This window comes from Equus asinus, chromosome 12 (genome assembly GCF_041296235.1).
Source record: "Equus asinus isolate D_3611 breed Donkey chromosome 12, EquAss-T2T_v2, whole genome shotgun sequence".
Taxonomy (NCBI): Eukaryota; Metazoa; Chordata; class Mammalia; order Perissodactyla; family Equidae; genus Equus; species Equus asinus.
The window spans coordinates 13,326,524-13,338,567 of record NC_091801.1 but is presented as its reverse complement, the minus strand read 5'-3'; the positions used below and the strand labels follow the sequence as shown (position 1 = coordinate 13,338,567).

At 43.7% G+C, this 12,044-nt stretch overlaps 1 protein-coding gene and 1 long non-coding RNA gene across 7 annotated transcripts in view; one reads left to right on the top strand and one right to left on the bottom strand.

Annotated features, from left to right (window-relative positions):
- SBSPON (somatomedin B and thrombospondin type 1 domain containing) overlaps positions 1-556 on the bottom strand; it is a 24,708-nt gene extending 24,152 nt beyond the window's left edge. Inside the window, exon 1 of the mRNA XM_014853771.3 lies at positions 237-556. Within this exon, the coding sequence (XP_014709257.1) occupies positions 237-450 (214 nt within the window). The 5' untranslated portion in view covers positions 451-556. The remainder of the gene's footprint in view (positions 1-236) is intronic.
- The window catches only part of LOC139039885 (uncharacterized), a 20,654-nt gene extending 8,610 nt beyond the window's left edge, over positions 1-12,044 (top strand). For 4 of the 6 annotated variants that reach the window (XR_011493137.1, XR_011493141.1, XR_011493139.1 and 1 more), the window contains 2 exons: positions 2,783-7,269; positions 7,835-12,044. This is a non-coding gene — a long non-coding RNA (uncharacterized lncRNA). The remainder of the gene's footprint in view (positions 1-2,782; positions 7,270-7,834) is intronic. The other 2 variants (XR_011493138.1, XR_011493140.1) reach the window with 2 other exon arrangements.

Genomic DNA, 12,044 nt, shown 5'->3' with positions numbered 1-12,044 from the left:
AGGATAGATGGAGCTGGGCGTATCTGGAAGAAAGGGGCTGGAGGACCCAAAGATGGAGGCGGCTGGGTGCACCTGGATGGAGGGGTCTGGAGTGGGCCTGGATAGAGGGTCTGGACCCGCCAGGACGAAAGGGGCTGAGGGACCCTGGCTCCGGCGCTGGGGTCCTAGGTGTGGGACCCTGTGCCCCTTGGCTGCGGGCGAACAGTCGACGCCCCACCCTCGGCCCCGCCACCCACCTGGGCACGCCCTGGAGTAGTCGAAGCAGCAGTCCCCGGTGAGGCGGCAGGCTTCGTCGCAGAAGCACGTCCCGTAGACCCTGTCCAACCTCCAGCCGCGGGCGAAGCAGGTGGGGTCCCGGCCGGGGCAGCAGCGCCCCGCCTCGGCGCAGCCGGCCAGGGCCCCGGGCCACAGCCGGGCCAGCGCGCACAGCGCCATCCACAGCGTCCTCATGGCCAGCGCTCGGGCGGCGTCCGGGGCGAGCGCGGCGCTCCTCCGAGAGCGGAGGCCCGGAGCAGCCCGACCCGGCCCGGCCCTGCCCCGCGTCGGCCCCCGCCCTCCGCCCTCCGCCCTCCCGCGCCGCCCCTCCCCGGGCCTGGCGAGGCGCCCGTCGGGGCCCGGGTGGGGCTGCGGCCGCGCCGGCCCAGGTGGGGAGCGCGCCTGGCCCCCGGCGCCCCACGAGCGGCGCTCGGGGCTCCAGCGCCCCCGCCCCAGCCCGCGGGGACCGCCTGGGAGCGAGAGGAGAAGCAGGTGCTCTGGGATCGCAGAGGCCCGGGGAGCGTCTGGGGCCCCAGCATCCCGGCCAGGGCGGCCACATTTCCTGGCTCCGAACGTCGGGGGACGCGTTAGCGGGTGGTCATTTAATCTGTAAAGCCAAGGAACTTGAATAGCGCTGGATGGGCAGCAGGCACGTCTCAGCGGCACCGTGCGCGCGGGTCGCCTGGCGTCGCGCAGGGAAGCCCATAGTGTACTTTTCCGGGGCCCGTCCCGGGACACAGAGGCCCTTCAGAAGCAAGGAGATAAGCCCAAAGCAGCATCCTTTCTTTCTGCTGCATTTTATAATGCGATTTTCCTGCCCCAGGAAAATGAAACTCTGCTTCACCAAAGAGGCAATTAATGAACGTGAAGGCGAGGTTAAATGAGATATAAACGGTGCTCTGCTTTCTGTTAAGGCAGGTTCCCCAAAGAAACCCTGCTTAATGATATTTTAGAAATAACTGCCGCTTTAATCAAGTACTTGTCTGACTTTTCAGATACGTTTTCTTCCCTCTTTCTCTCCAAGTATATTTTCGGCACCTCACTCTTTTCGTTAACCGAAAATTATCCTGGAAATTTCATTTTATTCTATGTTCTTAAATCATTTACACTATTATGGTTTTTATGAGAAACCAGGAATCTAAAGTTTTCTCTTTCTGTGAATCTAAGCTGTCTAATTATTTAATTTCAGAAACTAATTTTTTTTCCTTTATCATACAAAGATTTCTCATAGAGGAATTTCCTTTACGCTTTAGAGAGAAAAATAACCAAAAGTAAAAAAAAAAAAAGTTACTATAAAAGTAGTAAAACAATACAATACCCAAACTTTATCACAGATAAATTTGGCCCATGTAGAATGTAATCTTTTTTTCATTGTCCAAGGAAAACACACTCTAAAGTTAAAAAGGAATTCTTTCTTTGTGATTATTTATCAAATAAATCTCAGGATTGGAAATTTATTTTTGTTTTCCTCTTTAGGTAGGCCTCTCTTACTTTTGCAATTTAAATAAATAACATAGACCTTTTTATTTTTTATATTTTTAGTTCTTGGTGGTTGCTACTAAATAACTTTGTCAGCAAATTATACCCTCTGCCTTTTACCTGCGTTGTAGGTTTTATTAGCAGCTTTATACTAACTCATTCATGTAATTTATCCCCTGCTTCCTCCCCAAGGCTGTCTGCTTTATGGATTGCCCTTTGCTAGAGGCTTATTCTGTAATGCCATAAGAATCTGGGATTGTTCCAGAAATGTAAAGGAAAATGATTCACTGACAAGTTCATTTTCAGGAATAAAACATGAAATGAAGTGACAGAGAAAAGTGGAAGAAGATGACCTCCGGATTAAGAGGATTAAAAATATAATGCCAATGTCTGCCCAAACACCATTTCTTCCCCGCTCCCCTTCTCCTTATACCGAGACAAAACCAAAACCAAAAATCAAAACCAAAAAGTTTCGGATCTGTGCTCTGGAGGTTTGGGTTCATTCTGATTGTATAAAGTCTGATAAATTGCCTCAGTGTCATCATCTCAAACGTAAAATGCTGAACCTTCTCAGATTGCTGTGGGGCGTCTATAGAAACCAGGTGATGTGTGTAAATTGAGCACCAAGTGAGTGCTAAATATCTACTAGTGTCCTAATGCCCATCCCTGTCCCACTCCATAATTTCAACCTAAAACCAAGTAAAAGACAAGCTCAGTTTTAATGGTGTGCAAAGTAGGGGAAAGCACAAAGTTAAAAAGCAGAAGAAGAAAACCACAAATAAATGATTACTACTTTAACGCCAAACATCAAAGGGAGCTTGTCTCTGGTAAGTAACATTGAAAGAAACTCTCAACCTCAAGTTAAAGCTTGCACTGTCTTGAAAACATCAAGATAAGGCTCCCCTAGCAGGCCCTTGCAAAGGAAGGAGTTCCTGCTGGGATGGGCAGAGTCAGGGGACACTGACATTTAGAGCAACGGAGTTCACATCCTTACTGGAAATGGGGTGCAGTGAAATGTAACAGTCACTTTGTTTTCCGTGTCTTGTAGATGTTTGGAGAAAAGAAATCATCGCAGCGATTGTGTGGGCGAATATAGGAAGTAATCGAACGCACCTTAAAAGACTCCCTTTCCTCTGAAGTGTTGTCTTTGGAAGCTGTCCAAGATTGGTAAAATTACAGAGGGGAACGGAGGCCTCTCTGCTCACCAGATTCCAGAATGCAGTCATGTTAAAGGGCATCCGAATATATGATCCCATTTGACCTTGCATAGCTGTGAAGTGAATCCTGGCACTCCCATTTTGCAGATGACAGAGATTAGACCTGTAGCTAATTAGTGATGAAATGGAACTAGAACTAAAATTATTCTTTCCAAAACACTGCAAAGTTCTTCCCATTACTTAAGTCTTGGTGGTGGTTGTGGTGACGTGGTAATGGAAAGAAAAAGCAAGTGAGATTAAGTGCTGTACCAAATACAAGTATATGTGGAAATGAAATACAAGTAATTTCCAAGAAAGTTTGAATAACATTAAAATGTAAATGGATGCGGATGCCAGGATGCCGGGAGGGATGTAGAGGGAATCCCGTGAGAGTGACAAACAGAACAGTTGATTCTCTGGCAGCTTGTTGGACATCTGTCAGAGGCAGAACACTGCATGGATATCAATAACATTATATTTTGTCGAATATCGGTCACCTTTAACTGTAAGATTTACTATTATTTTATTGTAATACTAAGATATAGTACATAAAACATAAGGAAAAAAACCCACTGTCAATTAAAGTATGGTGCATACATATGCACGGATCGTCCGTCTGGGTCGCTATAATAAAATACCATGGCTGGGTGGTTTGTAAACAGAAATTTATTTCTCACAATTCTGGAAGCTGGGAAGCCCAAGATCAAGGCACCAGCAGATTCAGTGTGTGGTGAGGGCCCGCTTTGTGGTTCATAGACAGTGCCTTCCAGCTGTAAGCTCCGGTGGCAGAAGGGGCTAGGGAGCTGGCTGAGGATCTGTTTTTATAAGAGCACTGATGTCGTTCACAAGGGCTCTGTCCGCATGGCCCAAGCACCTCTCAAAGGCTCCAGGTCCCACACCATCACCTTGGGCGTTAGGTTTCAACATATGAATTTTGGGGGAACGTAAACATTGAGTATCTCTGTTTCAGATATGAGAAAATGTTGATCTTAGAATTAATGAAAAATTGAAAGACACAGCATTTTCATCACTTTACTTTTTATAACATGCTTTTCAGGTAATTGTCTGAGGCAGATATTGTTAATTCTCTCATCTTGTTGAAGGGGAGGTTCAGAGGGACTAAACGACCCCCCAGGATCCCATGGGCTCAGCCCTCTCTTTGGAGCCAGCACTGCTCATCGGGTTGCCGTCATTCCCTTCCTGTGGGTCAAATGCTACTCCAGGCTGAGGACCAAAGATGGGTTAAAAATGGTCCTTCTCTAAGGAGATGGAGACACAAGACATGTAAAGTCACCACAGCCTGTCGTGATGAGTGCTATTCGAAAAAGGGATGGTAGAGGATGTCTGAGATACTGACGCTGCAGCTGTGCAGACAAGGGGGAGACTGAATTATAAAGAATTCCTAGTTATAAAGACTAGGATTGGGTCACTGTTAGTCCCTTTCCTCTCTTCCTGGAAAGTGCAGATTTAGCCACCAGGAAAAGTTCAAATACTTTTAGGGAAGGTCTTGCCTTGATAGGCTGATCCCTTTTCCTTTACTAACACCAAAGCTGCAGGCAAGTATCCAAAGATGCTTGTTTAAGAGGGTGAGCATAACATACCTTGAGTGATTCTTCCCCAACCACGTCATAGCAAGCAGTCAAGGACACCAAGGTTTATGCTGCCAGTTTTGTATCTTTGACTCTATCAATTAAATAACAGGGAGTGGATACAGAGGTGGTAAATTCAATTCATTGGTTGCTTATAAAATGCTCATTCTTCCCTTCTTCCTCTAACAACCTCCAGATTGTCCTTTCCGGAGGAAGAACCCCTTCCATCCATGTGTGACAGCAGTTCATTTTGGGTGGATTAACCCCACTCCTAGCTCTAGGGATGGGCTCTGAGGGTTAATTCCATCCTCAGTCTATGGACCAGTCCAGGAATTGGTCCAATCAAACCCTCGGGATCGGGATGTTTGTTCCATAGTTGATTTGGTTTCACCTTTGCCCTTACTGGATGTGAATGAGGAGCAAAGTGGCCCATGTGAAGCCAGCCTGAGATCTCAGCCACCAAGCCAGAGAAGGCCAAGCCAGGGACCACAGGTACACAAGTGAACGGTGCTTGAAGTGACACTTCCCCTTTTCAACTCCCTGCCTCAGTAAATCCTTCTTATAATTTATGCCGGTCTCTATTGTGTTTCTGTGCCTTAGAACAAAAGCACGCAACAGAGGCGACATGGAAAGTGAAGAGCTCAGATTTTGAAGAGAAAAGTGAATGTGAACCGTGGCTCTATCACTTACTGGCTATGTAACATGAAATAAATTACTGTAGGCTCCTAAGTCTCAGCTTCCTGACCTGTAAAATGGAGATAAATAAGGAAAGGATTAAATTATGTAATCTATGTATGTCTAGTATACTTCCTGATATATAAGAAAGAGTTGGCAATTAACGGTAATTATTATATTTGTTCTCTGGACTTTGACACAAAAGGCATGCTTTAATTATGAGTAATAACATTGTGGACCTAAAATAAACAAACCACCAGTTATTTTACCAGCAGAATAGGTTTGTTCTGTAACAGCAAAGAAGGGCAGTTCTAGACATGCAGTGTATGGGGAACAATACCCAAGTCCAGAGAAACGTTCTCTTATGAAGTTGGGAAGGGCTGTTGTAACAGAAGAGTCTATTGGAGGAGACTGAGAGTTTGACATGTAGTGGCTTTTCATTGGCTGAGTTATGCCCGGCCTTCATTGGCTGAGCCTTCGCTGGGCAAGGAGGAATTTCTTCTTTCCTTCTGCTGGGCTAGTAAGTAGTTCCACTTCCCGCCCCAGATGCAGGGTCTGTCTTTTCCTGTTGGGGTCAGTAGTGTGCTCAGTGGCACGTGAGAGAATTCTCTTTTCTGGTCTCTCAACTCCGTTTTAAATGAGGTTTCCATTTATCAGTTTTCACACATCCCTTTTCATAAACTATTGTGTCGGGCAATATGGTCGATTGAAACAGCTCTGCACCGGGGGTCCAAGGACCTGGCTTCTAGCTCCTGCCAATGAGCGCTCTTGGGTGGTTTGTTTAGGCTCTCTGGGCCTCAGTTTCCCGCATGTAATTTGATAGTTTGAGTCAAGAAAATCTCCAAGGACCGTTTTGGCTCAAAAATTCTAATATTCTACTTAGGTAGCAGTCTAAGTCATGAGAGAAAGGTCTCACGTGCTTTCTTTGACGCTAATCATAGAATGCTAGTAACACAGCTGAGGAAGTCATTGTGCAAAGTCAGGTCTCTCCAAACTGAGGTCAGAAGAGCTAACTGGGAGACAGACATTTGTGTCCACAGATTAATTAGACATTCATCATAGCTGCCTGCGTGGATGTGGGTAAGTCACGGCGACTATTGAAGAATGACACGGTTTAGAAAAATCCGATTCCGGAATCAGGAGATGGGGATTATGGTTTGTCTCCATACTCGCTAGCTGTGTGACTTTGAGGAAAGTATTTAATTTCTCTGTGCTCCAGAATCGCAGCTATAAAATCAAGGGCCTTGAGAAGTTCTATAAGGCCTCCAGCGGATCCAACGTTGATGCTATGACTATAATTTTCTAGTTCAGGGATAGACAAATTATGCTTATTTTTGTACAACCTGTGAGCTAAGGGAAAATATTTTAAAAGATTATTTTGTTGTGTGAAAATTAGACGAATTTCAAATTTCAGTGTCTACCAATACAGTTTTATTGGAACACAGCCATGCCCACTTGTTTGCATGTTGTCTATGGCAGCTTGCATGCTGCAAGGGCAGAGCTCACCAGTTGCTGCAGGTGGAGACTATACGGCCTGCAAAGCCTAAAATATTTACTACCTGGGCCTTTTCAGAAAATGTCTGGCTGACCCCTAGTCAATACATTCAGCGCTAAAATTCTGTGAACTAATATGCTTTAAACACTTTGTAAACTACGTAGCATTCACCCCTATGGAAGGAGTTCATATCAAATGGAATTCTGAAATTAAAAAGGCACAGCTAGAAGGCTCATGCCCTGTGAACATTGTTTACGACAGGTGAAGCTACGCATGGTGCCAAGGGAAGCCCGTGCTGCTAGGAAATACCGCGGAATTGTAAGCAAAGCTTCAAAATGAAAAGCAGAAAATCATCTGGATGACATTAAAGAAGTAGTGTAATTTGCTCCTTTTATGGTAAAATAACCTTCTCTCATGCACAGCAGGGATTTTTAGCAAATTGTTCTTGCTTCCCACATGCAAAACTCCAACTAACTCAGCAACGGGCACAGAGCCCCGAGAAGTGCCTGCCACACGACCAGCCAGAGGGAATGTGCCCCTTGAAGCAGAGGAATGTTCCCGCTCCAGTGAGTTCTGAGAAGTAAGTGGGCAATGAGTGTGCTCGTTGATGTGCCCGGCGCCCCTGTGTGGGCGTAAAGGCAGTCCACGCTGCACAGTATGACTTTGACCTTGATCCTAGGCATTTCCTGGACAAAAAACACGTTCTTTGCTAGCTAACCCTCCAGATCCTGTCTTATTTATGGGGAGTAAGGGAGCTACCATTTATAAAGGCCTGTTTGGTACCAGGAACCACTTTAAATACTTAATGTATCTTAAGTATTTTGTTGAAGCTTATGAGGCAAGTATTACTATTTATTTTTGGCAGTTAAGGAAATTGAAGTTTGATGATGTTAAATAACTTGCCCTAACCGGAGATATTCAAACCCATTCTGTGCAATTTCAAGAGTCTACATTTTTTTTCTACTCAAAACTAATTATATAATCAGCAACTGGATTTCCACTAAAATTTCATAGGGTTTTTATGGTAAATATGTTGACAAGTAGTGTATGGTCAGACCGTTAAAAAAACCAAAGACATTAAACCATTTGGTATCATTTTCTATTAACAGTTCCTTAATTTTTTTCTTTTTTTTTTGGTGAGGAAGATTCGCCCTGAGCTAACATCTGAGCTAACGACAGGTGAAGCTACGCATGGTGCCAAGGGAAGCCCGTGCTGCTAGGAAATACCGCGGAATTGCCAGTCTTCTTTTTTTGCTTGAGGAAGATCAGCCCTGAGCTAACATCTGTGCCAGTCTTCCTCCACTTTGTATGTAGGATGCCTCCACAGCGTGGCTAACAAGCAGAGGACTTCTGTGCCCAGGATCTGAACCTGCTAACCCAGGCCACTGAATCTGAGAGCACAGAACTTTAACCACTAGGCCACAGGGCCAGCCCCCAAATTCTTTTTTTTTAATTACAAATTTTTTTTCTTATGTTGAGAAAACTACATTTTAAGATGTAGTCTCTTAGCAACTTTCAAATATACAATACAGTGTCATTAACTATAGTCACCATGCTGTACGGCACATCCTCAGGACTTATTTATTTTATAATTGGAAGTTTGTCCCTTTTGACCACCTTTACTCATTTCGCCCACCCTCCACCCCCTGCCTCTGGCAACTACCAATCTGTTTTCTGTGTCTATGAGTTCAGTTTCTTTTTCCTTCAGATTCCACCTATAAGTGAGCTCGTACACTATTTGTCTTTCTCTATCTGACTTATTTCATTTAGCATAATGCCCTTGAGGTCCATTCATGCTGTTGCAAATGGCAGGATTTCCTTCTTTTTATGGCCGAATGATATTCTGTTGTATACATATATATCTTACAACTTACCACTTCTTCATTCCTTTATCCATTGATGGACTCTTAGGTTGTTTCTATGTCTTGGCTATTGTAAACAATGCTGCAGTGAACATGGGGTGCATATATCTTTTTTGAGTTAGTGATTTCATTCACTTCAGATAAATACTGAGAAGAGGAATTGCTAGATCAAATGGTAGTTCTATTTTTAATCTCTTGAGGGTCCTCCATACTGTTTTCCATAGTGGTTGCACCAATTTACATTGCCACCAACAGCGCACAAGGGTTTCCTTTTCTCCACATCCTCACCAATGCTTGTTATTTCTTGTCATTTTGATAATAGCCATTCTAAGAGGTGCGAGGTGATATCTCATCGTGGTTTTCTTTTGCTTTTCCAACAGTTCCTTAAATTCTTAAACATTTAACTAATGATAGAGAATAATGAATTGGAGGTCAGCAGAACTGAGTTTTAATTTTGTTCTTGCTACTCCCCACTCGTACTTAAACTCTGAGTCTCAGTTTTCCTCATCTGTAAAACAGGGACAGTAAAGCCTTCATTGATAACATCATAGGCTCTTGTGCGAAAGTGCTTTGTAAACACTTGTTGTTATTTCTTGGTCCTTGTTGGATTTTTATATTAAAATGTTAATGATATTTTAAGAATAAATGGGAGCATGCCTCAAAGGTTTAAGTAGATGTAAATATAGGCTTTCAACCTACTATTGTCTTAAAAATGTAATTTTTAAGAAAAAAAGTGTCTCTTTTTAGTGAGCTTAAAAGGATAAAATTATTATCACAAAGTACAACCATTTTTTAACTTTGTGTAAGAAGCTATACAAAGAGAATGGCACAGCCAGAGTCATAAACCCTCCAGGAGTTGGCGTTTTAGTCAGATGTAGCAAAAGTCTAAATTCCGCGCCCAGTACCACTGCACACCCATCTGGATTATAACCACCAGAAATATTTCCCACAAGTCTCTGTTTGCAGCCTTCCAAGAATCACATTGCCACTCCTGGCCACTCCGCTTGCAAATATCTGGCAAATTGGGAAGACCCACTCGGTTCCTCCTCCCACCCCGGAGAGGTATTCCAATCAATACCGCCATCTGCTGGCTGGCTTCAGGAACTGATTCAATGTCCTCCTTTTTTCCTCAGAACTGTCTTTCACCGGCAGTGCCTCCCCATGCCTCTAAATTTCACAGTTCACAGTTCAGTTCATTCCATCTTAGGAAATCATTCTTTTACATGTATACACATACTTTCTTTTATTCCTAGATTCATTTTCTAGGGCTGCCATAACAAAGTACCACAAACTGGGTTGCTTAAACAACAGAAATTTATTGTCTCACAGTTCTGGAGGCTCAAAGTCTGAAATCAAGATGTCGTCCGGCTGGTTCCTTCTGAGGGCTGTGAGGGAAGGATGTGTTCCAGGCCTCTCTCCCTGGCTTGTAGATGGCCGTCTTCATGTTCACATGGTGTCTTTCTTGTATGTGTGTCTCTGTGTGCAAATTTCCCCTTTAATGAGGACACCAGTCATATTGGATCAAGGCCCACTCTAATGACCTCATCTTAACAAATGACATCTGCGGTGACCCTATTTCCAAATACGGGCACATTCTGAAGTTCTGGAGATTAGGTCTTCAACATATGAGTTTTGGGTGGACAATTCAACCCATAACGACTCCCCTTTCCCCTCCTTCTTCCGACTTGCTCAGATACCTCAAGGCAATCTCTTATTCTCATTCTCACTTCTACTCCTCCTCCTGCCTGCCTTGTCAACCCTGTAAATTATCCTGTATATGATGGGAACACGTAAGAATGGGCATGTCTAGGAAAAAGAAGGGCTTGTGTTTTGAAATGTAACCTGACCTGCATAGAGGTCAGAGCGACCCCTAGAACCACTCGGGATCTCTTTTCAGAAGGTCGTTACTTCCTCACCCTCCTCTATTTAAACCAATTTGTTTTCTTTTCCTTAAGTGCCATCATTCAAAATAAATCTTTCCTACACGGCATTTTCCTGTTTCAATCACTGATATTTAAACTGTGTTGTGTTCTGCTCCATTTTCGTTGTCAATGTGTAGTATTTCAACTGTTGTAAAATAAATTGGAATAAAAGTCCTCATGGGCTGATAACTATCCCTTCCCTCCACTCTCCCCTCATTGCTACAATTCTTGTTCTCTAAGTATTTATTGAGTAACAGTTATGTGCTGGTCACTGTCGTAGACGTAGGAGATGCAAACATAAGTAAGTCATGATGTCTACTATAAAGAAACATACAATCTAGAGAGGCAGACAGACCTAACTAATACTCTAGGTCTCATAATAGTCGTATTTATAAGAGGATATGGCAGCACAGAAGATGGAGTGATTAACGAAGCATTAGGAATCGGAAGTGATCAGCCTCTGTTTATCCAGTTAAGGACAGCATCCTTGGTGAAGCTAAAACTTCTTAGCAGGTTGAATGATGAGAGAGCAAGGCTGGCCTGTAGAAGAGAAGGGCACTCTGGCACACGGGGGACGAACTGGAAAGCAGAGGGGAGACGCAAGTAGGGTATCAGATGAAAGCTTTGAGACGCCTTCCACCCAACCACCGTCCTCCATCTACTGCTATGGATTAGCCTGAATTTGTTAAAGGCCCAAGTATGTTAAAGTGATGGATGCCATCTTTGGCCTCAGGGACATGCACATTGCCCAGTGGAAATGAATAAGGTATTTCTGAACTTGCTTTAAAAATTGCAATTCAAGCCTTGTCACCAACTTACAAGAGTCATAATCATCCAACGAATGAATTGTTGACACACTATTTCATCTACCCTGCAGGTGACTATTATGAGCCGCCGTGTGACCAGTCATCCACAGAAACTTTTAATTTTCTCTTGGTAGTTAGTTTCACATCATTTCCGCTTGTCCCAATTCTTGCAGTGTTTTTGGGACTGAATTATTTCAGCACTTGCCATACACTCACGAAGCTAAAACCTGGACACACTCATAAGCAGGCTTTAAAATCATTCTTTTGAAAGGGCAGTCCTACAATCTTGATTTTCACTAGAACCTTTGATTGTGTCATTATCAGCCAGAAGGAACCTGTTTGTTTTGTTTGTTGTCTGTGACACCAAAATTTGGTCAAGATCCAAAAAATTAAAAATAGAACTACCATACGATCCAGCTATCCCACTACTGGGTATCTATCCAAAGAGCTTGAAGTCAGCAATTCCAAAAGTCCTATGCACCCCAATGTTTATTGCAGCACTGTTTACAATAGCCAAGACGTGGAAGCAACCTAAGTGTCCAGCAACAGACGAATGGATAAAGAAGATGTGGTACATATATACAATGGAATACTACTCAGCCATAAAAAAGAACAAAATCGTCCCATTTGCAACAACATGGATGGACCTTGAGGGAATTATGTTAAGTGAAATAAGCCAGATAGAGAAGGACAGTCTCTGTATGACTCCACTCATATGAGGAATTCAAAAATGTGGACAAAGAGAACAGATTAGTGGCTACCATG